Source organism: Patiria miniata, unplaced genomic scaffold (genome assembly GCF_015706575.1).
Source record: "Patiria miniata isolate m_02_andy unplaced genomic scaffold, ASM1570657v1 HiC_scaffold_24, whole genome shotgun sequence".
In the NCBI taxonomy this organism is placed as follows: Eukaryota; Metazoa; Echinodermata; class Asteroidea; order Valvatida; family Asterinidae; genus Patiria; species Patiria miniata.
The window spans coordinates 3,416,503-3,444,053 of NW_024037063.1; the positions used below are offsets into that span (position 1 = coordinate 3,416,503).

Consider the following 27,551-nt stretch of genomic DNA (forward strand, 5'->3'; position numbering starts at 1 on the left):
GGATCAACAAATTGTGTTTTACACGAAAAGGCTAAAGATGGTTGACAAAAAAACGCATGACTCCGTAAAATTCATAGATGATAAAAAAAATATTGACAATGGTGTGGAAAGGACGGCTGTAAGGGGAGATGGGAGGCCGTTTGTATTCATTTGTTTCATTGCGAATCAATATTTATTTGAGCAACAGTAACTTCCTTGTAATTTTATTGACAATCGAGTAGAATGGACGGCTAAAGTAAAAGGGGATATGTGAGGACGTTTATTATTAAGCAATTAGGGTTTTTTTTTTTAGGATAAAAGGTGTTGACAACTGATCAGTCATTTATGTAATGTTGATCGACGGTGTGCTTTTTTTATTCCAAACATACAATTATGTTGAAATATAGACTATCGTTGATTTTGGCAAATGGTATGAAGACAGGTACATGTTCAAATGCAGAGTTGCGTAGCAAAAGAAACAATTACTCCCTATTTAATTCATGTACATTTTGTATTGTTTGATCAGTACGAGTAGGCCTAATCCTTTATTGATCCCTGAAGCGCGTACGTAGCTACTATCAACGTTCATTAGGTAATATAATGTTCCACGATCTGCAGCTCTGGGTTAAAAGAATTGAACATTTCTTATGCAAATCCCTTTTCCAGTTTTCCGTAATTAATTGGCCTAAAGTGTGCTTGTTCATGATGTACTAAGTTATGACAGTCTTTCACAGTCGCCTATCTTTGTGCTTTACATGATTTGTAAATAATTGAAAATTACACAAAGTAATTATGTTTGAAAGAATGAAATAAGAACGAAAAATACGTCGTGGGAAACAAAATCTCCAAATAGGCCTATCCTGTCTTTTTGGATTTGAGCTATTCCCTAACTTACCAAATCATTTTTCACTTTCAAATCGTGCAGTTACCTCCTCCCTCCTTTTTTTTTAATAGACATGCCGGTTTACGTGCGTGAAAATTCATCGATATGGTAACTGATGTGTACGTGATACTTTGGCCCCGTTTCCATGGATTCAGTCGTTAGTGATTACTATAGTGTACTATCAGTTATTGCTGTCGAGTCTAGTAGATTATTTATAAAACTTGATATTTTAATGATCAACCCAAGTGTTTACAAAGAAACCAACCAGCCTGTGCACTGGGCTTGACGATTACCATGGACGCTGTGCTTTTGCACCGTTCGCAAAAATAACCACCACAACGACAGCCATCAGTGTACGGTTTATTAATTTAACGAGGGCAGCCATCTTGGATTCCTATTTTTCTTGTTGGGTGTGGCGTGAAACACTGTGAAGACATACGCTTTATGTTAATCATTCCTGACTGACAAACTATGAAGAGATTCAGTGTTACATGCATATCGTTGGAAAGGGGGCAGTTTTCGAAGAAACGATCATCATAGTCGAATATATAAGGACTTTTTATTATGCACGTCAGTAAAATAATGATATACAAATTTTCAGGATTTATAGCCAATAAAACTGGAGAAATATATCTTAAAACGATTAAAACCTACTTTACAGTCATTTTTTTTTAAATACAAATTTAAAAGCCTTGGAATGGTGCTAAAAGGCGCTCTATAAATGAATAGTATATAAACTGCATTCATCCTCACAGATGCTAATTCTAAATTATCTTGTCGGCACCCAACTTGAATTTGAAGAAAAGAAAGAAAGCTTGGCCAGCGTAAGCACCATTAGTATTAAACTTTGACACTGTAAAGAAAAGAAATACCATTTTGGTTTGAAACCAAATTTGTAAAAATTGCCCCAAAACATTGGGTAACTATATGCACCATATAAAAAGAAACATCTGTAAGTTCTTTGATTTTACAATATTACAGATTACGCCAAGTTCAGTGAAAAAAATATCAAGGGATAACATGCACAACCTTTGTGTTTTAAATTCCAATTCCATCTTGCGAATAATTTCATGTTTTACAATAATTGCAGCAAAATTGGAGGAACATTTTCAATTTTCCCAAATTTATATTGCATAAACACAGATCAATTGTAATTGTTTATGATACAAATCTTCCCGGTGACTTTGAATACTCAGGAAAGAAATAGACATAAAGATATCAATAATTATAGTCATTATAGCCTACATAATAAAGGTTGTAGCATGTGATTTAAAAGCTTTTTACACGCATGTGTTAAACAATAAGCAAAAGTTTCGATCGATAGGAAATTTACGACATATTTGCACTTTGCCAGACAGGTTGTTTTTTTTAGGCAGACTCGTTTATACAAGACCAGTATTTCATTTACACAATACCATGTCCCTCATGGCCTTTGAAAACCACTGTAACATGATAAATTGCTATTGCGAAATCATGGAAGTTACCCAGCAAAATGCTTACAATATATTGCAGATTGCCACGTATTTTATCCATTCAACCGTGAAGAATTACATGGATCAGTCGGGTTTTTTTTTTAACAAGTAGTGGATTCGTGTCGCAGACCAATATACATAAACTATTATAAACAACACTGACGAAAACCCTCACTTCCAAAAATTAGGTCATTTTTCAAAATGACAAAACAGAACGACTTTGGGGTCCATTTAGGATTTATCCATATTTTCTCAAACTTGCCAGGCCCAGAACTGTCTTTACAACATGCCACACTTGTTCGCACAATTGGGGGTTGTAGTCACTTGATAAACCGACTTTCAGCAAACGTTTCTGTTCTGCGGTGCATGTTTCCTGGTCTGTATCACTTGAAATTCATTATGCTTGGAAATCGGTTATTGTTAAGCAATTATGATATATGCTTATCGAATTTCTGCAGCTTTGTAGCTAAGTGAAATAGGCACCAAAACTGTTTCCAGTTTAATCGGCAAGAAAGCAGCAGAGGCAGATAGCGCACAGCGCAGCTAAACAACAAGCATCCTCCGCGTCCCGCTGGTCCTGGCGCCTCTGCGCTGACGTGTTGTCCACCAGGATCACCGTAGGCCCCGCCGCAGGCTGCCGGATCTGCGCCTGCTGTTGAGGAGGGGCGCCTTGAGGGTACCCTGGGTAGGCGCCCTGCGCTGGGTAGGCGCCTTGGGCAGGATAGGCCTGACCTTGGGGCTTGAAGCCGCCTTGAGGTGGCGGGTAGCCACCCTGAGGTGGCGGGTAGCCACCCTGACCCTGTGCAGGTGTCCAGGTGTTCTGTGGCGGATATGCACCTTGTTGGGGAGGGTAGGCGCCTTGAGGTGGGTAGGCCGGCTGGGCTGTGTACGGTGGAGGTTGCTCGCCCATTCTTAAGTTAACTGCTTATCCTTCGTTGACAGGACAATTCTAGGTGCGTCTGTAGATGAGTTTACGGATTCCAAAATCTTCTGTCTGCAGTTAAGGAAAAGATGAAAATGATTGATGACGTAGGTAATAATTTCAAATATTGGAGGAAGTATTACGCTTTAAAAACGCCATAATTACGCCATAATTATTACAACTCTCTTGAGCTGTACACTTCTTACGTGTGTTTCCTACCTCCATGCTCTAATGAAGCAAATTCCCATCGATAAATTCAACGCGCAAATCTTCCAGTTTTATCAACTTACTCCATTCATCCATAATCCAGGAAACATGATAATGAAAGTACAAACACATACTTTTCAAGAAAAACATGCATCGCGGTCAGTTCGACTCGCTTCAAAAACAAACATTGTGAACTATTTCACCAGGAACACCCAAATCTGAACAAGGAAGTGTCAGTGCTTTTATACAAAATGTGACAAAAATGTTATCACATTATCATGGGAATCATGAACACCACTCGTCCCTACACAAAATACAAGATCAATAAAAAAAATATTTGTTTAATTTTCTGGAAAACGAATAGGGCATAGTGATAAAATTTAATAGAGGAGAAATAAAAAAACAAATTTGACAGAAAATCTTGCTTGCAAAATTCGTAGGCCTTGAACTTAATGGGCCGGCCTCGCCTAGGACAGATGATCCAGCATGTAATATCGCGCAGTGGCGCGAAGTCTGTGAAATAAAAATGTAGGCCTATACTGGTAGAGAGTATTGTAATATTATTACAGGCAAAGCCTCATGCTATAGGAAAATAATGCCAGTTCCACCTGTTTTATGCATAAACATAACGCTTAGGATCATCCTAGCTACACCTGTGTAATACATGTATAGTATATTCACAACAGATGGTGTGGATACATGTATAACATTAGTGTCATGTAAAGACCACATCGAGCTCCACACGTTACAACATTCTTACCTTGTAATAGATAGTAGTAGGCTATTCACATTATTAGTCAGACACACTTGGACACTAGACGATGATATATAGAAGCAGGAACGTTGAACACAAGTCGCTGGAAAATGCCTTGAAAAGTATAGAGAGCAGAAATATAGCGTACAGGAATACTGCACAGTCACTTGTGTTGTACATGTATATCTGACGTCACGGTCACGCGTCTGTACACATCCGTGTTCGTGTATAATAGATGACATCATTGTTCACGACACAATGCGAGGTTAACCGACCGTGGCATAATGATGGCGGTTGCGCAGTCTCAGTGTGCATAGCAACCACGGCCTCTAGGTCAACTGCGAAAGCAAGCATTATTTTTATTTTTACTCCAAGACGTAGCCTCACTGATCAATTGACTCGGTATCTCGTGGTAGCTATAGTGGGGTATAACGCACATTTGCTATAGGTAGTTTTGGGAATTGTTTTCTTGAAAAAAATCCCTAATTTCTCTGCTTATACCGATTTTGATTAAATGTCGCTTGAAATCACATGTCGGTCCCTCGGCCCAAATATTGTTTAATTATCACAAAATTCATTTTTAAAGAAGAGAGCTTACAATCCTCTTGAGTTTTAAAGTAGTTTCTGGAATAACTCTTGTCTGTACTCACATAGCACAAAAACGTAGACCTTGAGTTGTACTGATAACACGAAAGTGATGCGTTCTTCACTTTAATCAAAGGAAACGCTAATTAACAGACATCCTCTCAGTCGGAGTTGTGATAGAGCTATAACACAGTCAGATCACAAATTGGAACACAGGTAAGGGGTGGGGGACGAACAGAAGCTACCACTTAACTTTAGATAGCACATGTTGACTTGTAATTGACTTGATTATAACTATTTAAGCACGAATTTTAAACTTGAACAAAGAAATTGAATGGCATTTTCAGGTTCATTGCTCCTGACTAGGCTCATTAATTAAACAAAGATATTGGCATAGAAACATATACCCGCCAACATAGGGCTGGATAGCTCAGAACCGTGATCCGGAGGTCGCAGGTTCAGACCCTGCTCCGGTCAATTTCTGTGTTTAACTTAAAATTATTATAATGCGCCCAGTCAGTTTCCCTTTGGGGTTATTTAAAATTCTTTAAGTCCTGTTTAAGTACTATTGAAAATCTTAAAGTACTATTTGAAAATCCTTAAGTGCTATTTAAAGATACAAAACTGTTTCATAAACTTTAGGAGATGATTTCAATTGGTGAATCACAAGAATAAAAGAAATCAAGTTATTTCGTGGGTGATGGTTATGTCAAAAAGGAGAAAATGAAATAAATGTACAATATTTTACCAAAAATTAATGATGATGGAACGTCAATCCCGCGATTCGATGGCAAAGCTAACTTTAAACTAGAGACTTTTAAATTGACAGTGATGTTATTATTTCAAGAGTATGTGAGATCTTGACTCCATCGCAATTTCTCACTTCTATATACAAATTGTAATTTTGCAATCACTCTTTGTTTCGTTCTTAATAAACATGGCGGTCATTGGCATTTCATCAAAGCATTTTTAGATTCGCTTTAGCGTAATTACATATTAGAGGGCGAAATATTATTTAACTCTGTGAAACCAATACGTATTCTGTTTTACCGATTTTGGTAAACACCATGTTAATCTTTGTTTTCAAAGCTTGATTAAAGATTACCCTAAGATTTTTGTAACTATCATTAGGGTCATGTTCCCGAAGAAGTTGTAGCTTCGACAGGATTGCGTCATCACGACGTAACATCGATGATTGCGTCGTCATGACGTCATGCATCACGGTGGCGGGATTTAATGGTTATCCAGGCAGCAACACAGAAGGAGGGCGCACAGGGCCCAGCAGCAAGCCTGCTCAGCATGATGGTCGTCGTGGTGATGGTGATGGTCGTCGTGGTGATGATGAGCGTCGTGGTGATGGTGGTGATCCATCACCACCACCGTTGGCGCCGGTTGCTGGACGTGGGGCTGGGCCGAGTACTGGTAGCCGGCCGGCTGGGCCGGGTAGCCAGCAGGTGCGGCGTGAGGGTTGTAGTTGGGGTTGTTCATTGCTGACCTCGCAAGTCCACTTCAGGAGGAACCGGCAGAATGTTCAGGACAGGAAAAAGCTCACACACAGTGTCCTACATGTCACACAAAAAAACCCAGAGAACTGACTCGTCTATGTGAACTGAGTCGCTATGTAAAACACCTAGGCCTGACAAAAAATCTTTAAACCCGTGTGCTTTCAACAAAACGCAGCAGGGTTTTTTGGGACTACTGAGTATGTTTTTTTCTTTAATTTTTAAAAGCTCATGCAATATGAACTACATAACTTAACTAAAAACAATCTACGACCCTCTTGTGTTTATCAGACAGAAATTGTTCATGAGAAGCAGCACAAAAGTTATATTTTTTGGGAGAATTTCTCATCCCCACCACATCTAATTGAGTGTACACATAAAATACCTACCTTTATGAGGCGAAGAGCGGGTTTCGATAGGAGCGAACAAAATTTTGCCAGACCATCAGACCATCACAATTTGTGCTCGCGATGTCGTTCTGCGTTGGAATTTCTTTCGGTTTTACCGATTCTGCTGAATTATACCACCGGAACCACTTGATACCCTTATCGTGTTACCTATAATGACCCAATCTCACGTGCCTTTTTTATATCTTGCCAGTGTTTGATCTCTTGCAAAAGTTGGGGAAAAAAAGAAGACCTTTAGTACCCTCAAAAATGCACTTTAAACTTACAAATAAACGTTAAACTCGTTTTAAAGATACTGCTTCAGATGTGGTAGAAATGCACGTACACCGGAATTGATATCAGAAATGAGAATTGTCCTCCACGAAATCTATTTCATAATTTTGTGAAGTCATCAAGCAAAGGCTTTAGGAAAAGAGAGTAGAGATCTACAAGTGGGCCTAAGTTTTCATTTGGTCCATATTTTGTTCATTTAAAGTTATATATGTGACTACATAGCCTCTTTAAGGAGTTTATTTTTAGCCCCACTTATCTTTGACTTGAGTCTCGCTAATGACTGCCATTATTGTCCTCGTGATTGCACAAACTGGCTCAACTGACGTCAACCAACTTGAAGGTGTCCGGTTCAAGTTGTATATAAAAATAACCCGACTTTTACCAAATGAGCTCAGCAGTTTTATAATTTAGAAGAATTCGTGTCACACCGAAGAAAAATTTACTTGTATTGTCTTCTTTCCAAATAGTAACAATAATTTATTTTGATGAATGATCTGAGTACTTGATGGCGATAAAATTCGAATAAAAGTGGTACCTAGCTTTTACAACTATGTTAAAACTCGGTATTGGTCTTATGAGATTGCCATTTTGATCATGTGACCGAATCCACTATATTGTCCATTCTTGTAAGGGAAGATGCCAGCAGGCTATAGTGCTTGATCTGTGAAAGACGAGACCTGGCGTTTTAGTGTATGTTTGCCTTTCAGTTGAGTGCAATGGAATGCTGTACTTTGATAGTTCTCGTCATCTTCAAAAAATGTAACACAAATCTCTTAAAGATATTTGTTGAATTAGGTCTTTTCCAACTTTATTGTAAGCTGGCGAGACCTTGACAGCAACAAAGCGTCACTAGGCAGCAGCAGTGCACAGCATCTTGGCAATCTTGATTTTCGTCATGGTCATTACCGTCTCGGTGATGCAGGGGCTCCGTCACGACCACTGTTGGTTTTTGTTGGACGTGAAGTTGTGCCGGGTAGCCATCTTGGTACGATGGCTGTTGCGGGTAGGGGGTGCCCTGGCCAAGGTATAGGGTGGGGGCAGGTCAGTTTTGGGGTTGTAATTCGGGTTGTCCATCCTCAATTGCCTATGTTCAGACGATGAATGACGAGCGGGTATCAGTCCAATAAAATTCGTTACGAAGTAAACACTAAAATTATGTTGTTACACAAACTATATCTGTTTCAACCAACGATGTAGCGGCCCTGGTTTCTTTAAATAGACCCGTGTTTGTCTGTACAATTTTCTCTTAAAATAGCTTAAAATGGAAACAAAACCAAATTCGACAGTACCAGTATATATGCCCAGAAATGCTATAATCATGAAGCGGTGATTGCTTCTATATTTGCAAACACTGAGGATTATGCACGTTATGATATCTTTCATGTTGTTATGCATGTGTTCTGTCATATCGCAGATCAAAGGTAAAGTATCACGGTCATCCATGTAATCTTCAAGCAGAAAAAAAGGAAAAGTTTTGCCCTGTGGTTATTTTTTTTTATTATTGGGGGCACCGGTTCGGTGCGTCATCATCATGTGAGCAGATCACATTACCAAATGGCGCCCTCTACGACCCAAGAAGTTATATTTTCATCATGCATGAGCAACTGCGCCCTCTTGCTGTTTGTAATATGTTATTTAACCCCACAAAAAAGGAGGATCTAGCAAGTGCGGTAACTCAATGTCAGTTCAACACTACGTTTATGAATGGATGCCAAACAGTGTGGCCGCCAGCGATTATACTGGATATTCTTGGTAAAAAGATATGGTTAAACATGCAATAGCCGTTGGCAAGAGGTAGAAAACACCGGCAAAATCCACTTCCTGACCAAATTACATGGCGCAGGGAGCCGCCGTAAACTTGTAAAATTCCTTTTAATGGTGATATACAATCCCTTTCTGGATTTCCTGTCCATTCTAGCGATTTTTTCCCCCCAAATCTAAACAATAACACAGGAAGGGAAGTGGAATTGATTATTTCTTAAGATATTTAAAGAAATTCAATGTTTAGGGTTGTTCCTTGCGGTGAAAATCTTGACCCCTAAAGGATTAGTTAAAGTCTAGCTTCGAGTAAAGCTGATGTTGGCGGTATCTGCACATTAGTCATAATTTTCAACGACCTTTTCGTTAATCTGTTCTTCTAGTCTGGCTTCGGACAATACAATCAGCAACGGTGTCAGCCAAGACATGTGCGATCGTAATGATATGCGCACTTAACCTGTCTGGCAAACTTCAGTACAAAAGAGAGTCCGTGCCGTCGAGACATCGTCTGTTACGCACTATTAAAACGCATGCTACGTCACCAGAGCAAAAGACACTGATTTGAATTTTTCACGGAAGGGTCATGAAAGGTCATAATGGGCACGACACGTGACCCGCTCGCCGAACTGCAGGCACGAACAGTGAATTATCAGTTTGTAAGGTAAGCGTTATCATTTCTATTTTGTGGGGCAACAGGCTCAGAGAAATAAAGTAAGAATGAATCAAAAACAGTTGGCCTTCGGTATCAAATTATCTTTCTTTAGGTATTAGTACAGCCACTATTGTGAATGAATAAGTATTATGAACTTCAATGCTCCATAATGTTTTATTAGTAACATACTATTAGCAGTTATATTTTTCCTCTTATGTACACACAAATATAGTTTTATTCCATTTGGCTGATCCTTTAATTCATAATACGGTCCGTATGATCTACAGTTAATCTAAGGATGTACTCTTTTCTCCCAGGCTGACGGCCAAGACGTGTTTGCTGCCCCCGCTCGACGCGTCGGCCATTTTCTTCTAGTCGCATGGTTCTACACCGACGATGTTGCCGCAGAGTAGGAGCGTCGAGATGTTGACCTGTTCAGTTCCCAGTTTCGAGAGTTCCAGGACCCCCCGACGCGCTGCACCGGTGCCTCCAATTTCAATCCCACTGAAATCAAAGAGGATTCAAGATGGCGGTCCTTCTTGCTCCGGGCTGGGGAAACAGAGTCAGTTCATCCCAAGGCCAGCGATATGTTGCCAGCCAACACCAGTCACCAAGCGACTTTTAAAATCACGAAGTGCTGATTCTCCACTGGTCCCCCAGTCCCAAATCAAGAACTCTTTATCTCCGTGTATTTCCTTGCAATCTCTCTCAAGCAGTAGAAGAGATCAGGATCATCATCATGAGATGATAAATCCACGTGGAAGTTCTCGCGACGGACGAGAAAGCCCGAGACCACTTTTCCCATCAGCCGTGCAAATGTACAGATCGGCGTCGGCGCACAGACTTCATGAAACGAATGTACTTCAAGTGATCAAGCCCAGAACAAGGCACATCAGTTTGGATGACAGACTACAACAGGTCAAAGGTCAAGAGAGAAACAGCGCTGTATATCAGGAAATGGATAAACTCAAAGTTCAGATCGCCCGGCTGCCTCAAAAGAAAACACAACATTTACCCTTCCCGCCAATTATTCGACTCCAAGGTTGCAACAATGTATCGGATAATGTTGAACCTCAACATTTACGTCCACCAACAGTTAAAGAAAGAGCAAGATCTTACTCTGGACCTTCTTGTTCTGCACCAAGTGATTCCAGAATGGCGCCGGGAAACAACCCACCTGGGATGAAACTGTCTGAGTTTAGGTCCCAAACACCCCCACCCATTACAACGCGAATAAGCCAACGGAAGTTTTCAGCACCACAAATTCAAGTGATGTGCGTACCCAAAGCGCAGGCGCAGAATCAACCAATCACAACGCAGCCTGAAAGTTCATCAGGGTCAAAGGTTAGTTTGCCACCAATCAACCCCAAGCCCAAGCGCAGGTCACTCATCTGCGCAAGTCCAGTGAATGCAACAACACCGAATACGAAGACAACAGCAGAGATTAAGGACGTAATCCGACTTCAGCCGGTCATACTGGACATACAATTCGGGAAAATAATACTTGAACCAGAAGAGCAATTTGAACGCAAACCAGAGAACGAACATTTGCGAAAAATCGAGCGTCCAATTAAGAGAGGATCGGGCACGAATGCTCAATGTAAGAACGGCAACAGTGAAAATATTAAGCAAGAAAAAGAGCGACAAGACAAAAACATCTCCAAGAGGAAAGTAGTCATAAGAGATACTAAAGAAGACAGAGAAGATGAAGGCTGTTGCCATGGGTGCGTCAAGGATTGCATGGGAGATTTACCAGAATGTCTTCTTGAATATGTGTGTTGTAACTGTTGATGCATGGTGGCACCTTTGTTAACAGATTATTTATTTATTTTGAGAGTACGCCATAACTGACCAGTTCAGTATAGTTATCATTCCCACTCTTAAACTTGTATCAGAGGATACTTTTATCAATTGATGGATCAAAGAATTTAATTAATAGCATTTCCTGTGTAAATACAAAAAAGTAAGTGTTTCTTATTGGTTGTGCATTCAGCTGTGCTGAGTGAAAACGAAATAAGCATTGAACGCTGTCCTTGTTCGAATTGCAAAACTCCCTTGGTATTACAAGAACTTACGAGTTTTGTCTCTCTCTCTCTGAAAATAATCGTCATTATGGGATCAGTTGTTTACTCCTTTTTTCTTCTAGAGTTTTGTTTGGAAATATGTAGGCTTTTTCTCCGACTTCTACTTCAACATATATCTTCCTATCACCGTGCACGAGTTCAGAACTGCAGTGCACGTGTTAAGTGTATGGCGCCCTCTATAAACGATTCGGAACAGGAAAAGACATCACACAAAAAAGAGTTATAAATCTGACCATGATCTGACAACCATACATTTACATTAAACTCTTGTGAGCCCTGAAGTCAAACTAGACTGAAATTAAAACAAACTTTGTCTTTTGCTGGCATCGGGTTCGGTGACCAGTTAACACGTTTTCAAATGAGTGTTTATATTTATGGGGATAATAAGACTTCTCTCAACATTTCGGGCCTCACAAATGTTTTTTTTTTGGAGTTTGAAGGCGCCGTGGTGGTAAAGCTTGTAACTTGTTTGTTTAAATTAGGTTTAGTGGGTCATCATCGGTGAACCAAGGCCCACGCGTGGTGTGTTGTTATCCCTACTTTGATACTAGCCAAAGCCCCCCAAGCCCCCACTCCCACACCCTCCAGAGCAAGACTCTGAGAGATCCCCGCTACTTGGAAACTCATCGGGGTCGTTCAGTTCTATTTTAAGAGGTTTAATCCTCAGAAAAACAAAGGGACATCGGGGTTAGAGGTCGAGATTAGAAGGGAAGGGCGACCTACTAAAAAGAGTGGGAAAGACCCAGGAAGGGTTCGGTGAAAGGGGAACCCTTGAAAGTTAGGATCTTGGTACCAAGACGAAAGATATCTTTTTGGTTGATGAGTTTATTGTCAATAATTGACTGAGAATTTATTGCTGATTTGATGGAACATAAAGTATATGTAATAACATAAAAACATTGGCACTGACAACTACTCAGTAAAAATAAAGAAAAGCCGAATACAACTATACTTTTGCTAACTTTACAGAAGATTGGTGTCGCATAAAGCTCTAATATTAATGTAAATGACATGGGGGGGGGGGGGTTACCTGGTTCTTTCTCCCATGTTGTCTGTTTACGTTATGTTAAAAAGGGTACTTGTAAAAAACGACTTTGGCAGTTTCTGCATGTAAGGGCCGTTGGCACAATGAGTCCCGTCCGATTCTAATTTTCATCACAACTCACCTTGAAATTAGTTGGTAACTTTTGTTTTTACCGTAGTTTACTCTGCCATCAAAGCTGATTTAAGTTTTCGTAACTATTACTCCCTCAAACGGGGGTGGTGGGTGGGGAAGGTCGACCCTCCTATCAACACTGTTGGTTGACTCCACCCTCTCCGTCGCTCTTAAACATCAATGTTGCTTATAGTTTTGCAATTAATTATCTTTCTTAATTAGTCAATGATCTTTTTTTTGCAAATCCGGCATTCTCTTGTAAACAAGGAAACGGCTGAATTACGCATTAACCAACAACCCACGCGGAGTAATTAACTAATAAAAAACACCGAGTTTAACAATGGTCAGGGAAAAGGAAATCGGAAATTATAACATCTGAGTCCCGCATTATCGGTGTTCTATCTCTGCTTGTCGTGAACTCATAACAAGGGCATAGCTCACTGGTCCTCATAAAGTACAACCACATCCGAAAACAATGAAATGTGGTCGGTATTTACCCAACCGTTTGTGAAACTAGTCCATTATTTTTAAGCAACTTTTTGGAGATAACTTTGCCCTAGAGAACTCGGTATCGGGCGGGAGACAAAACAGTGACATCCGCAGTGGTGTGCGATCAGAAAACAAAACCTAATTTTGTGAAGTTCCGACCGAGTTTTGTTGGACACAATTTATAATAAGAAAGCACACAAAATCATAGGACACCTCGTTTTCAAGGCTTAGGGGAAAGTAGGCTAAGAATGTGACATAGCAGAGGAAGTTTGGGGATCCTTTACGCAGTGCGCAATTTTCTTTAATTTATTCATTTCTTTTAGTGACTGTAGGCCTACTCACTCAGGGGTCCGCTCATAAGTCCGACGCCTCATAGGTCCGACGCCGCATAAGTCCGACAAAATCGCATCCCCTAACCAAATAAAGGCCCATAAGTCCGTCGCCTCATAGCTCCGACGCCTCGTAGGTCCGACAAATTAAACGCCTCGTTTTTCCGACGTCGGACTTTTGAGGCGTCAGACTTATGAGGCGTCGGACCTATATGAGGCGGAATGAATAAATTTAATGCCTCATAAGTCCGACGCCTCATTCGGACTTCTGGGGCGTCGGACCTATGAGGCGTTGGACCTGATACGGCCCCCTCACTCACACATTTACTGCTAACACTGATTTTTTTTTTTTTAGAGAGTAACACTGATTTTTCTTTAGACAGTATGTCGTTAAAAAGAACTCTAAAACAACTTTAGTCAAAATATTGGCTGGTTTTCCTAGTTCTTAAAGATTGACTAGGAATTTAGTTAAACATGCAAAGTTAAAAAGTAGTTGGATTTGACTCCAATTTTTGTTATTTTGCATAACTATTTTTTTTATAGTCAATAATACTGACTGGAAAAATCTAGTCAGATTGACTGATTTTCAGTTGCACCCAGCTGACCCTATAGCTAGTCAAATTTAATTGGTTTCTAGTCAAATCCGACTAATGTTTATTCATTATTTTTTTTTTTTAGAGTGGAATTGGGTGTGTATTTTGTACCCACCTCAACCACAGCCCTTTCCTGTAAGAAGAATGTATTTCCCCAATTATATTTCCTTTTGAAACACTCCGTTTTTTATCATTAAAAAAACTGAAACCTTGAACTGTTCACATTATCCACAATTCGATGCGAGAATGAAATACCAAACACAATTATTTTAAAACACTAAAAATGCGTGGAATTTCAGAAGTTATTTTTTTTTAACCGCTTGAAAGAATCCGGACCGTTTCTGGGCCATCGAAGCGCCCATCATCTCAACCGCAGACACGTAGACACTTGTTCGGGAGCCGACAAAGGAATAAATTGTTTTATTCGGAAACAGCCAAAGAATACTAACTGGTGGCTGCATTTTCAAAGCAATATTTCGTCACGCTCCAGTCACTTTCCCGTCAAAAGAGGTTCCCAGCAGGCATTTTTGGTCGGTTTAACGTCTATCTGACGTCAGATTCCGACCAACTCCGACGTTGTTTTTTGGTTGCTGCCGTGGTTGTAAGTGTAAGTTTTTTAGACGTTGAAAACCTGACCAAATTCTAACGTCGGTATGTGGTCAAAATTATGACGTCAGTCTGACCATGATTAACTGGTAATCCTGACCGAAATCTAACGTCTGTATATAGTCAAATTATGACGTCAGTCTGACCATGATTAACTGGTTACATGGACGTCGATAGGACGTCAGATTGTTGGTTGAATTTAGGTCAGAATATGGTTGAAAGTGTAAGTTATTTAGACGTCAAAAACCTGACCGAAATCTAACGTCCGTATATAGTCAAATTATGACGTCAGTCTGACCGTGATTTGACTGGTTATATGGACGTCAACAGGACGTCGCGGTTGAAGTTATTTAGACGTCGAAAAATGACCAAATAATAACGTCTGTGTGAGGTCAAAATTGACGTCTATCTGACCGTCGTAATAACGTCCTTTCAACGTAAGGATTTCATGGTTGAAGTTAGGTCACTACATGGTTGCAAATGTTATTTTTGTAGACGTTAAACACTGTTATTTCGGTTGTGTAAAAATCAAACGGTTGTGTACTATATGAACCTAGCAACCTGTTGTGTAAACTGTTGTTTACACAACAGTGTAAACATATTACACAATGTGTTCATTTTTTTACACAACTGCTTGGCTAGGTTCATATAGTACACAACCGAAATAACAGTGTTAAGTTTTCTAACGTTAGTTAATAGTCAAAATAGTGGCGTCAGTCTGACAGGTTTAATAATGTCAATTAGACACTTCAAATGGGCCGATCAATTTTGACATCAGATTTCATTACCACAGTTCAACTTAATTTGGACATGAAATTAAAAAAATAGACGTCGGTCTGAGCCTTTGCATCAAACACTGAATCACAACCAACACAGACATGATCTCTAATCTCTTTTGTGAATATTTGTGCAGGTATAGAAGACATCAGGTGGTCGATGTTGATCCTGATGGTGCATGGTGCCACGTAAAGTAGGGATTGGGTAGCGTATTCGTCTCCCTCAACTGACCAAAGCAGAGAGCTGGAAAAGGAAAAAAAAATGAACAACATTGTCAATTTTTTTGAATAACAACACATTTTTTAAATAATGGTGACTCGTAAATAATTAAAACAAACAGATTTTTTGAAGTGCAGCAGCAGTTTAATTTTCAGAAATCCGAAAACAAGCATTAAAAATAATTCTTATGAAGAAGCAAAGTCGAAGCATAGGCCTATTTTAAGTCTAATGGGCAATTTCATGCGATTTTAAGAAACGAATATTACTGAAATTAATTAATGAAAAATTTGAAATCGCAAGCACCGTAACTTTCTTTATAATTATAAAAAAATAATTAACATTTATTTAGCGCTTCATACGCCGTGTTTCTAAGCGCTTTGCAAAGACTATAACAAACCAATTATTATAGTAAATACTGGTAATAACAAAACATGACATAGAGTACACAACAAAAGAAAAGTGGCATAATGTATCGTCATACGTGGTTCCCAAACTCTGAACTCTTTCGAAACTAGATTGAAAACGTATAAAAATATCTGTATCAAAATAAAAGAGACATTCCGATCGTTTGAGTTAGGCCGGATGCGGAATATGTTGCGGTGCAGTTAAATTCACAATAAATTTAATATTCTAAATCTTCAATCAACACAGTACGTGTGGGAAACTCGTCTCATGTTGAGATATGCTTTAAAATGACCTCATTTTTCCTAGGCCTAAATAAAGATCGGACATGATGATGGAAGGCGGGCAGAACATGCATGACTGCTGATTAGTTTGGATTTTCTACTTCTTCAGTGTTTAAATAAAGGGCACCGTTAGTGTAACTTTGTTCTTAAAATAAGAAATGACAATAGCATCCAAAATGTCTAGTCTAATAACTTTCTACAATGAAGTTAAGGTACTTTCCATGGACTTTTAATGTTACAACTGACATGACTGATAGGGAACATAATATAGGTATAATAAAGATACAATTTCAAAAACTATTGACCTTCAAAGAAATTGCAAATCCCTAAATCGGAAACATTCGTGTTTGAAACTTACCATTTTCAGACATTGCAAAATCAGATCATCTTGCTTGCGGTTCAATCGAAATCTTGACTTGTGCTTGTCCTATACATCTTGATGTCGTATCTTGACTTGAAGTTAAGATCAGGGGTGGGAACATCTCCAATGTGTACAGTACTCCATCGCAGAACCAAATATTGACAATATTGTTGAAAGGTGCACAAAACTTGTTCATTTTGGACCAATATGTCTCTTCCCGGAGCTGCTTCAGTTGTGACTGTTGTTTTAACGGATATTCAAACTGGCCAGCCTCGTACAGCAGTGGAGTTCGTTGGAATGCAAGAGGTCACACACAGGGCATACATATGCTTACGTGTAATACGTTTGGGCTATATGGTTTTCGCGCCCGCGGCACTTGGCTCTGGGCCAAGACAATTATAATTGGCGCGCGCCGCGGCTATTGTGGAAAAGTCGTCAAAACGGACGATATATTTTGGTTGAAACAATGATAATAACGACTGGACATCAATTTTATAACCATCAGCTAGCTGACCACAATTCAACGTCTTTTTTAGTCGTTCAAATTAATAAGGCGTCCGATAATTTCGTTTGGGAATTACGACGTTGCACATGCATTCTTTAATGACTTTTTTTATTGTATTAAGTGAAAAACAGACGTTATATTTTGGTCGAAACCATGACACACTATCGACGTAATGTAAATAACCAACAGCCGACCACAATTCAACGTCATTTTTGAGTTGCTGAAAAGACGTCAGAAAACGGACGTTTTATTTTGGGTAAAACCATGACATAACGATATTGTAACCATCCACTGACCAGAAATCAACGTCGTTAATTGATTCGTTGAAATGACGTTAGAAAACGGACGTAATATCATGGTTGAAAACATGACCTAATAACGACGTCAAATATTATAACCAGCAGCCGACCACAATTCAACGTCGCTTTTTAAGATATTGAAATGACGTCAGATAATGGACGTTGTGTTTTGGTTGAAAGCATGACATAAGTACGACGTCAGTTATTATAACCAACAGCCAACCACAATACAACGTCGATTTTGAGTCATTTGAACGACGTTAGAAAACGAACGTAATATTATGGTTGAAAACATGACTTAATAACGACGTCAAATATTATAACCAGCGGCCGACCATAATCCAACGTCACTTTTTGAGTCGTTAAAAAAAAAGGTCAAAAACGGACGTTATATTTTGGGTAAAAGCATGACATAATAACGACGTCATGTAAAATAACCAGCAGCCGACCACAATACAACGTCATTTTTGAGTCGCTGAAAAGACGTCAGAGAACGGACGTTATATTTTAGGTAAAACCGTGACTTAATAATGACGTTAAATATTTTAACCATCAAACGACCAGAAGTCAACGTCGTTATTTGATTCGTTGACACGACGTTAGAATACGGATGTAAAATCATGGTTAAAAACATGACCAAATAACGACGTCATATATTATAACCAGCAGCCGACCATAATTCAACGTCACATTTTGAGTCGTTGAAAAAACGTCAAAAAACGGACGTTGCATTTTAGTTAAAAGCATGACATAAGTACGACGTCGGATATTGAAACCAACGGCCAACCACAATTCAACGTCGTTTTTTGAGTTGTTGAAACGACGTTAGAAAGCAAACGTCATATCTTGGTTGAAAACATGACTTAATTGCGACGTCGCGAAGGGAAACGCAAAAATAACAATAATACAACGTTGTTTTTCAGTCCGTTGTATAGACGTTGACAAAACAACGTCATACCATGGTTGCAATTACGTTTGGTAATATTCCCGACCAAATTCCAACTATATTTTGACGTTGTTGTTACGTAAAATTCTGACGTTAAATTGTCGACACTAAAGCAACGTCTGGCAGACGTTATAATGACAACGTCGTCTTTTGGTCGACTAAAACAACGTTGATTTTCGGTTATGTATGGTTGATCCGACGTTGCGACCATAAAACAACCATTATACAACGTCAGTCTGACGGTCGGTGCCTGCTGGGTTGGCTGATATAATATGCTTGGTTTTGTTCGAATGTACATGTACACAAACCGAAATCAGCAGTACAATGCACGGCTATCCCTTTTTACTCAGAATGAGTGGCATTTCGGGAATTTGATGAATCTTGTGGCCAAATTTTCAAAACCTTTTCTCTTGACTATATCGTATCAATGACTATTGAAGTCAGCATTTCATATGACACCGGTCATTACCCCCATCAGTCTTCATTTTAACTCGACGCCCACTTGCCACTTGAATACGAATAATAAAATAGACAACCATGGCAGGTTTCCCAAACCAAGGAAAACACCTTCACCAGCGGATCACGGGCTGGGCCTGGTCGGGGAGCGGCCGGCTCGTTGAGAGATGAGCCGCGGTGCGCTCCCGGACCGTGCCTTGCTATAGTCACCTCGCACGTCTCGGGGTCAGCAACTGAAAACAAACTCGGTGTTTGGAGAGGTGTCTTAAGAGTAAAGTGCGAAATCATAGAGACAGAGTTTCCAGTGAGACATGAAAAGTCAAACCGAGGTCTCGAGGAAGGATCTTAAGTCTGACTGCGGAATATGAAATCAGGAATTTGGTTTTATGTTTTTTCCTCCAAAAATTGTGCACTGCAAATCTTACAATCAAGCCCACCCACCATTCATCCATCTCAAAATACCAACTCGATCGTCATTATTTGCATTTGGCAATCACAAGTCGGCATTGCATCCTGGATTTGCCTCCTCGATTCAATATCTCTGAATTTCAACCTCGGGTCAAGTTGCCAGACATAATATTTAGTCCATTTTTTGAACGATTTAAGACTACAAGTGCAAAACTAAATGAGGAAACATAATATAATATATTATGTTCCTCATTTCAATAAGTAAATCACACACACACAAAGACAGATTGTGATCTGTCCTTTTTGTGTGTGATTTTTTTTTCAGGATTAATTTCTACAGGGTAACAAAGCAATCAATTATCAACACAGGTGATGTGCAGGTGTTGGGTTGGCCGCATGTGGACTTTATCAGCAGGGCGATGATTGGAAACCATAAGATTATGTTAGGGAGGTTGTATAGTATTATGAGCTCTTTTGAACGGTTGAGTTCTAGGAGAGGAAATACTGACAAACTTTGGGACTTGATTGGGTTTTTCGTACGATTGGGACGAAAACGAAACATGATTTGATTCGAATTAATTTTTGAAATATTTCACTTTATTGTGTTCAGCTTATCTCTTTCGCCTTTTCTTTTAAGTCCAGTGGCGTAATAGGGTTAAACTTCTAGGGGCACATTGGGTGCCTCCATCTATCATTAGCACTGAAGGTAAACGGGTGGGGTACCCAGAGAGGGGGACATTGACACCTATTTCTTTCCCGGTTTTTTTTTTTTTTTGGGGGGGGGGGGCACGTGCCCCCCGTAGTTACGCTACTGCTAGAGCCAATTTTTGGTGACGGGGTTTAGGGTGGTTAAGGGGAAGGATTGGGGTGGTAAATGGTATCTCGTTAGCAAGTGTCCAGGGTCCGTTACCAAGAAAAGGGGGACGGATACTTTCTTTTAAGTGGCTTACATGACATATCAAGGTAACAACAGAGGAATTTAGGACCAGAGATAAAATGCAACAATCGGCGTTAATCTTGGGTTTGAGGACCAAAGCATTGCTGAAAGTATTCCATTAAATCAAAGCATGCGGGCAGAACAAATGCACTGCGGTTTAAAACCAAACATTTTCCCCCTTTTCTTAAATAAACAGTGTGTTCGTGCCAATAGCCTCGTCAATCCAACACAAAACTCTCTTCAATTAATTTGAAAACAATTGGTAGTGGTGAACTGGGCTTTTGTTTGTTGATGTTGGCGGGTTTGATTGTTTTTGCTTGGGGCCACTTATGTTCGAGGCGTCGGGGTTAATAGCCAACTAATTGGGACGTAGGGGGCTAGGATTTAGGGCAAGTGCAGAACGAGAGGTGCGTTAATCACCGAATTTGGGTCGACGGCCTTTCGACGTGTCATTTAAGATTGTTTTGCATTTCACTGACCTTTAAGTGAATGAAAAACCTAAATATTGGTAAAAACATGGTGATGTGAACAAAATAAATGCTCTAAAGTAACTATAGAGCTATACCCGGATCCACCATTATATTAGTTTCAAGGCCTATTGCAAGTGGGTCATTCTATAAATTTGGGGTCCAAAGTGTGACATTTTTCCCGTCGCTGTTACCTTGGTACTTTGTAATTTGCCATTCAAGCATCATTAAATGTGACTTCAAAGATTGTTTATTTGTTGGGTAGGTAGTTTGCTATTCATAATCACTCTTGGAGGATGACTGCATTAAGGAGTGCATCAGAATTATACAATCATAGATGTCAGATGTAACAGGGACGGGAAAAAAGTGGACCCCAAATTTATAGAATGACCCAATAACGTCATAAACCATCCGCCCAAAGGGACCGTATCACTGTAATACAGTGAGACAGGTTTAATGGATGCCAACAAACAATCAATAATAGGTCTAGGTCATTCGCGCCTTGTCCTAGATATTCCGGACATTACTGGACTATGATAGCCAGTGGGTCAAAGTTTCCCCGGATTACAACGATACAAAAAAGGAGGAACATTTTGTACAGAGAAAAAAAAAGGGCCCGAAATTGTGTGTTAAGAATAACGTAAAGGTAACGATAAAAATGTCCGTAAATATCAGAGTTATAAAATGAAAAGATTGTTAATTGGCATCCAGGTGTCTGAGTGAATTATGTTAAGTCCCATCCCCTCCACCACTTATTTTACAATAAAAACAATCTAAGTGAGTCAACTTTATTAGAACCTTTTTTCCCCAGAAACATACTATGGCATCGTGCAACTTTGTACCAGCGTCATAGGCTCAAAAATGTGCTAAAAATCCGGCTGTAAAGAGAAACAATCAACACCAAGAAAGAATGCTTATAATTCTTTCTCGGAACTCAGAGAGATCCTGCTGGGTATACAGGTAATGGGGCCGCGCATGACCTGAACATCAGGGCGGATCCGGGGGGCGGGGCCAACGGGGGCCATGCCCCCCCCCCCCAAAAAAAAAATCGAACCCAATTATTTGTGTTCTGGATCCGCCCTTGTCTAAACATCCTTTTGAACTTCGGTGAAATTGGGAGGGGATATAAAAAAAAATCTCCGAACAATATGTGTTTTAAGAGTGTATTTAAAGTCACAATGACACCAAAACCCACCAATGGCAATTCAGTAGAAAAATCATAAAGTTTATGCAAATCATATGTAAATATGTTTTCAACAGTCGACCAATCATTATGCTCAGCTACAGCTCTTCAGCCATTGACACCAAAACCTACCAATGGCAATTCAGTAGAAAAGATCATAAACCTTATGCAAATAATATGAAAATAAGTAAACAGTCAACTAATCACAATTATGTTCAGCTACAGCTCTTCAGCCATTGACGCCAAAACCCACCAATAGCAATTCATTGGAAAAGATCATAAAGTTTATGCAAATAATATGCAAATACATCTTCAACATTCGACCAATCACAACAATCCTTCTGCCATTGCTGCCTCTGTACTTGAACCCGTCTTGATTCTAAAACTCCGAATTCACATAACGAAACCTGACAGCTCCCAGGTCACATTTAAAGCAAATACAGCGGGCGAAATCTGGGCTGAAGTGTTACTAATTAGCACCACTTTGCCGTAATTATTTTCAGCGGCGGTCAAGCGGTGTTTGTTCGGTCGACCTCATGGGGCGAAAACGGCCTTTTCCCGGTCAGCTCCAGCCGTCCGTCACCCCTGCGCCGATCTGTTCCCCGGCACAGCTGGGGAACTCTATTAAAAGTGATTCGAGATGGAAAGGCTCTATTATTTCTCTGTTCTCGAAAACTTGTATAATACTTTCGTCTCTTTTTACATATCAGAGATGGAGACGGTTTTTAATAAGTCGGGTTGGGCCGAGCGTAGCGGGTGGACAGGCCCAGGGGTCGTGACCGACGATAATAGGTCAATGACTTGGCAATAACTTTATATCTTTCTCTTTTAAATTAGATTTCTAAAAGAAGATGGAGATAAGTCTATAGATTGAGGAGAATGGATATAAAAGAACATTTGTAAAGCGCCGGTATCCGCCAAAAATAGGCGCTCATGGCGCTCGAGGAGAAAGTCAAGTTAAGATTGTGTGTTGTGAGAGTAAGCTTGTTTGTACAGGTGAGATTTTATGTTTGTCTTAAATGTTGTGATGGATGGAGATGATTTGATAGCCAGAGGGAGTTGGTTCCACACTCGGGTTGACGCTGCCGCAAAGGATCTGTCACCCCACAGAGTGGAGGTCCTGGGCTCGTGAAGCATCATGAGCTCGACTACCGGTGTCATATATGTAATGATGACGATTATTAGGCGATGATTATGCACATTGAGAATGGGAGATTTTTACTGTTAGAAAAAACGATAGTTGTTTGTTTTGGTGATATGTGCACTTTTAAAATGACCTGTTTCTTTTTAATTATTTTCAGTTGCACCCCCCACAAAAGAGTGGAGTAATGGTGTCAATATTCAGTAGTAGTGTAGCAGAAAGTAGTTGTGACGATGTCGATAATGTAATAAAGCTCACTTGTTATCACAGTGAGGAACAAAAATACACTGAGGAACAAAAATAAACCTTTTTGGCTCAAAATATTATATTTGCATTCACCGATGCTTTGCAACCGTCACATCAAAGATGAGACAACGTTGACAGCATTCAAAAGTTCCTGCGTGGGTTGTCTGAATGCAATAATTCTCTGCTTCCGGAGTTTCTGCCACTCATAACCATTTTCATGAATTTTCTCTTTAACTGAGGTTTTGGATTCATTTTTTATCTGGGCTATATTTAGGCTAGCCAGTACGTGGGCACTTCCTTAAAATAAACTCCGAGACAGTTGGAATCAAACTTCTAAAAGATGCCGCCTTTTATTCAAGGACAAGTGGATAAAATGAAGAGCTTTGTCTACAATAACGCACTTAGAGATTTGGTAGTCCCACGGTTGTGCGGTGGGCGCACGGATTGACTCACACACGGCCGACACAGGACATCCTGGCGTGCGCGCCGTGGACGCACCGTGGGGGAACAAGCGCCGATTTCCCGTTAGGCCACTCACTCCGGTACGGTAACACAAGGCCGATTGGTGTCAAAAACTTGCAGACTATTATTATATAGGCGTTGTATATCCCAACAGTCCATTGTAAGTATATTAAAAAAAAATATTGCGGCTTTATTCAACTAAAACCACACAACGTTATTGAAAACCACATCAGTGACGGTGTAATTTTTCCACCTTGGTGATTTCACACGCGATTATCATGATGTGAAAATTATGGCTCCAAAAATGTATTTTTTTTTTGACGTTTTACAAAAAAAAAGAAGTTGGTTGACGATCAGATTCATACTTTAAGAGCACGGTAAAAAAATTGATGAAAAAAGGTCGGGCAATGTTGTTTAACTGTTTTGAAACTTGTTATGAAATTACCTGAAGTGTCGGAAATGTTTAGAAAAATAATGTTACTTAACACTAGATAAGATTTGGAGGTATGCCATTGCGTGGTGAAGATTGCAGTAAGATATAAGATGAGTTTGTGAGATTCTCAAAAGAACCGGGGCAAGGCTCCTGACGACAGGCAGCGCATACTGTCCGAAACGTTGAGTTTTCCCCGGTTCTCTTCGGTACCTCGCAACTCACAAAAGATATAGGCAGATGATAATTTGACGAACGCTCGGCAGAAAGTTGAAAACACATTTCTCAAAGGTGCGGGACTGAGTCATTATGGCAATAAATAATATTATTCCCAAGAGCCAAAATAGGCGCAACACAATTTTAAGTATTTGTTAAATTAATAAGACGATGCAATGTTTGACAGGTCTCACACAGAGAAAACGCTTGCCCTCAGTTTTTCCAGTACGCTCACCTATTTTTTTTTCATGTCAAGATCCTTTCCTGGTGTGTTTTTCTTCCCCAAAAGAGCAGACAACAGGATCTTTCTTTTCAACAAATGACCTGTAAATTACTAGGTCTCGACTACCGGTGTCAAGTGCGTGTTTGTTCTACCCGGCATGGTCGAGTCCATGTATGTTTATTCAACAAAAGTCATAAATATTCGAATGTTATCATCCAGAGGTCACAGGTCCCTCTTCCGCAGGGCTCGATCATTCTTCTTTTCTTATAGCACTTCTTTTAAAATACGATGTATGGTTTATGTTTGGAAGGGTAAATGGATATCTATTTTGTGTTCAATCGTACCCTCATACAGTATTTTAAAAGAATATCTGGTAATTTGAATGGAAAAACATTCAACAAGATGACTACTGTTTTCAACTGGGTCGAGGATTGACTGTTTACCGGTCCATGTGACTACAGTTTTCTCAGAGTTTAAGCAATGGTAACTGCAGGTTCATGCCTATGGACGATATAAAAGTATAACTTGGGAAATAAAAAAGAATCATTTCAAAAATCCATTTGTTTTCATCTCCAGTCGTTCTTGACGTTCAGTGACGTCACATGCAGTTCACTAGTCTGTTCACTGGAAATTCTTTACGGACATTTCCTGTCAAGATCAGATGTTGAGATGAAGTTTAAGCCTGACTAACGTTGACCGTTTCTGACAAATTTTCTACCGTTCTCTAACTTCTCTTTAACCTACCTTTGAGGCTCCTACCTCCATGATAAGACAGTGTAATAAGCCACGTTTCCAGGAACAAGAGTAAATGCCCGTTTGTGTTTATTTTCTCTCAGTCTGTGAGTGATTTTGTCTCGACCTATCTGGGTATCATCATAGAAAAAGGACTCAAGATGATACCTGGCGCGGCGACGAATCGAGAAAGTTTGTTTATTTGTGATGTCCCAGCCAGCGGGCCATCTGGCCGTCAAAGAAGAAACAATGCCCGCCAATTAATACCGCTAACTTGTCTTTGGGTGCACTTGTCTCTGTGGGTGCATTCGGGGACTGTTTCTGTCCGGCACTATAAAGTCCCCCTCTGCTCTTTCCCAGAAAGCCGTCTTGTTACTTTACCAATATGGAGCCGTTTTGAACCGGAGGGGTACATTATTTGAACGGTTTATTGACACCAAGGGCGGATCCAAGGGGGGGGGGGCCAAAGGGGGCCATGCCCCCCTCCCCCCCCCAAAAAAACGAAACCAATTTTTTATATTTTTTTATGTGACATCGCAATAAAGGCAGGCAATGAGTACACCACCATCTTTTCCTCAAAAAAACATTGGTTAAAGTGGTCAGAAATTGCCTCAGATCGCACCACAGAGCATCTAGAATCCAAATTTTTTTATCGGGACCCCACGCCGTAATATTTTTGACCCACTTTTTTGGGGTACCAACATTGTTTTGGGCCCCCCCCCAAAAAAATTGTGTTCTGGATCCGCCCTTGATTAACACGAAACGAGCATTCAAGGTCCATGAAACTTTGAAGGTCCATGAAAAGTAACTGAAAAAGAAAAGAAATTAAATGAAGATGGAAAACAAATTGCTCCGGTATGGTAACTGTTCCTTTTCTGTGGGAGACGTGGCGACTGAATCGCAAAAATCAAACTATTTTTTAGAAAGTTATTTCGATCGTTGTATTTGAGGCTATAGTCATCAGTGCCATGCATCTTTGCTAGGGGGGTGCATCGGAAATGTCTCTGTTGGTTCTTTCTATAAACATCAACATCACGAGTGAGTTCGTCCTTGATGAAAATGAAAGACAAGGATAAAGTGCACGAAGGTGCATGCACATTATTGCTACAGGCAGCACGCACTTCCTATGGAAAAGCGAGTTGGGATCCGGCAATATATCCTGAATTCATGGCTTCTCTGAATTAGTGAAGTAATCTACATGGGTGTCACAAGAGTATGCGAATTAAAAAACGAAAATCGGAAATGAGGCTCCCAAACTGTTGTCTACTGTCCGACCCTTATCATATTTATAACTTAAAAAAATTCGAGGAAAACATGTTGGCAAAACCCTGTGAACTGGTATGAAAACACCCTTATTCGGTAAACATATCCCCAAGATTTGGGGAGTCACTGCACTGAGGCGCAGTCCTCTCCTACTACACCGCTGTGGCCCGGGTTCGATTCCTGCCCGGGCCCACATGTTGATTGGGATTTCAGTCCCTACCTGTTTCCGTGGGTTTTCCCCAAAATATTCTTCTGGGGTTTTCATACCACCTGTAAAACTGTATTGTCTCCTCATTGTCTTCTCTACAGCCTTTCTTCAGGCTTTAGTACATACAGCACTTTTGAGGAATCCTTGGTTTCAGTACCAGAAAGGAAGGAAGAAGTTTAGTGCCTGTAAAAATTAATTCGATAAAAGGCAAAACTCAGCATAAATTTGCATCTCCATGTCTCTTAATTCCACCAAACAAAATATCACACATTGCAAGTGCAACCCGACAAGACTTCTAGAGCACTGTTTCCCAGCCTTGCACGCAGTAATGCACACGCTAGTAATACCCACAGTCTCCACGACAATTACAATAGCACAGCGGGCCTGGTCGCCGACACGACAAACCCCACTCTTCACAGAGGCGGGTTGCTCTAATTGCTCCAACAAGTTGTATCAGGGTGTCCCGTGGGGTGTCTAAACAACTCCCCACGGTCCAATCTACACAGGCCCGTCTGTGACCTCACCAGTTCACGGTTAATCGCTTCTAAATTCGTGAGCCAGGCTGTTATTTCTAGGCGGCGGGTTTACTTTTTTAGCCATGAGATTTTTTTAGTGTCACTGTGAAGATCAGGGTTTTGTTTTGCCGTTTTGTTGGGCCATGTCGGAATGTGTCCCCGCCCTTGACTTGTACATTTCACTCGGTGGAAATAATTAGTATAAATTATTACCACGCCC

At 40.2% G+C, this 27,551-nt stretch overlaps 2 protein-coding genes across 2 annotated transcripts; one reads left to right on the forward strand and one right to left on the reverse strand.

Annotated features, from left to right (window-relative positions):
* Positions 1 to 1,396: 1,396 nt before the first annotated feature.
* On the reverse strand, positions 1,397 to 4,408 carry LOC119732244 (calcium-binding protein P-like). The gene is made up of 2 exons (XM_038205684.1): positions 4,224 to 4,408; positions 1,397 to 3,328 (listed from the first exon to the last, which is right to left on the reverse strand). Exon 2 carries the CDS (start codon positions 3,242 to 3,244, stop codon positions 2,834 to 2,836), a length of 411 nt encoding a protein of 136 aa, XP_038061612.1. The 5' UTR covers positions 3,245 to 3,328; positions 4,224 to 4,408; the 3' UTR covers positions 1,397 to 2,833.
* A 4,488-nt stretch (positions 4,409 to 8,896) lies between these two features.
* On the forward strand, positions 8,897 to 11,705 carry LOC119731712. The gene is made up of 2 exons (XM_038204931.1): positions 8,897 to 9,403; positions 9,712 to 11,705. Exon 2 carries the CDS (start codon positions 9,791 to 9,793, stop codon positions 11,183 to 11,185), a length of 1,395 nt encoding a protein of 464 aa, XP_038060859.1. The 5' UTR covers positions 8,897 to 9,403; positions 9,712 to 9,790; the 3' UTR covers positions 11,186 to 11,705.
* Positions 11,706 to 27,551: the final 15,846 nt, after the last annotated feature.

What these genes read in the sequence shown, in the direction of transcription:
- LOC119731712 (XM_038204931.1), top strand. Translation starts at nt 9,791, where the DNA reads ATGTTGCCGCAGAGTAGGAGCGTCGAGATGTTGACCTGTTCAGTTCCC.
- LOC119732244 (XM_038205684.1), bottom strand. Translation starts at nt 3,244, where the DNA reads ATGGGCGAGCAACCTCCACCGTACACAGCCCAGCCGGCCTACCCACCT.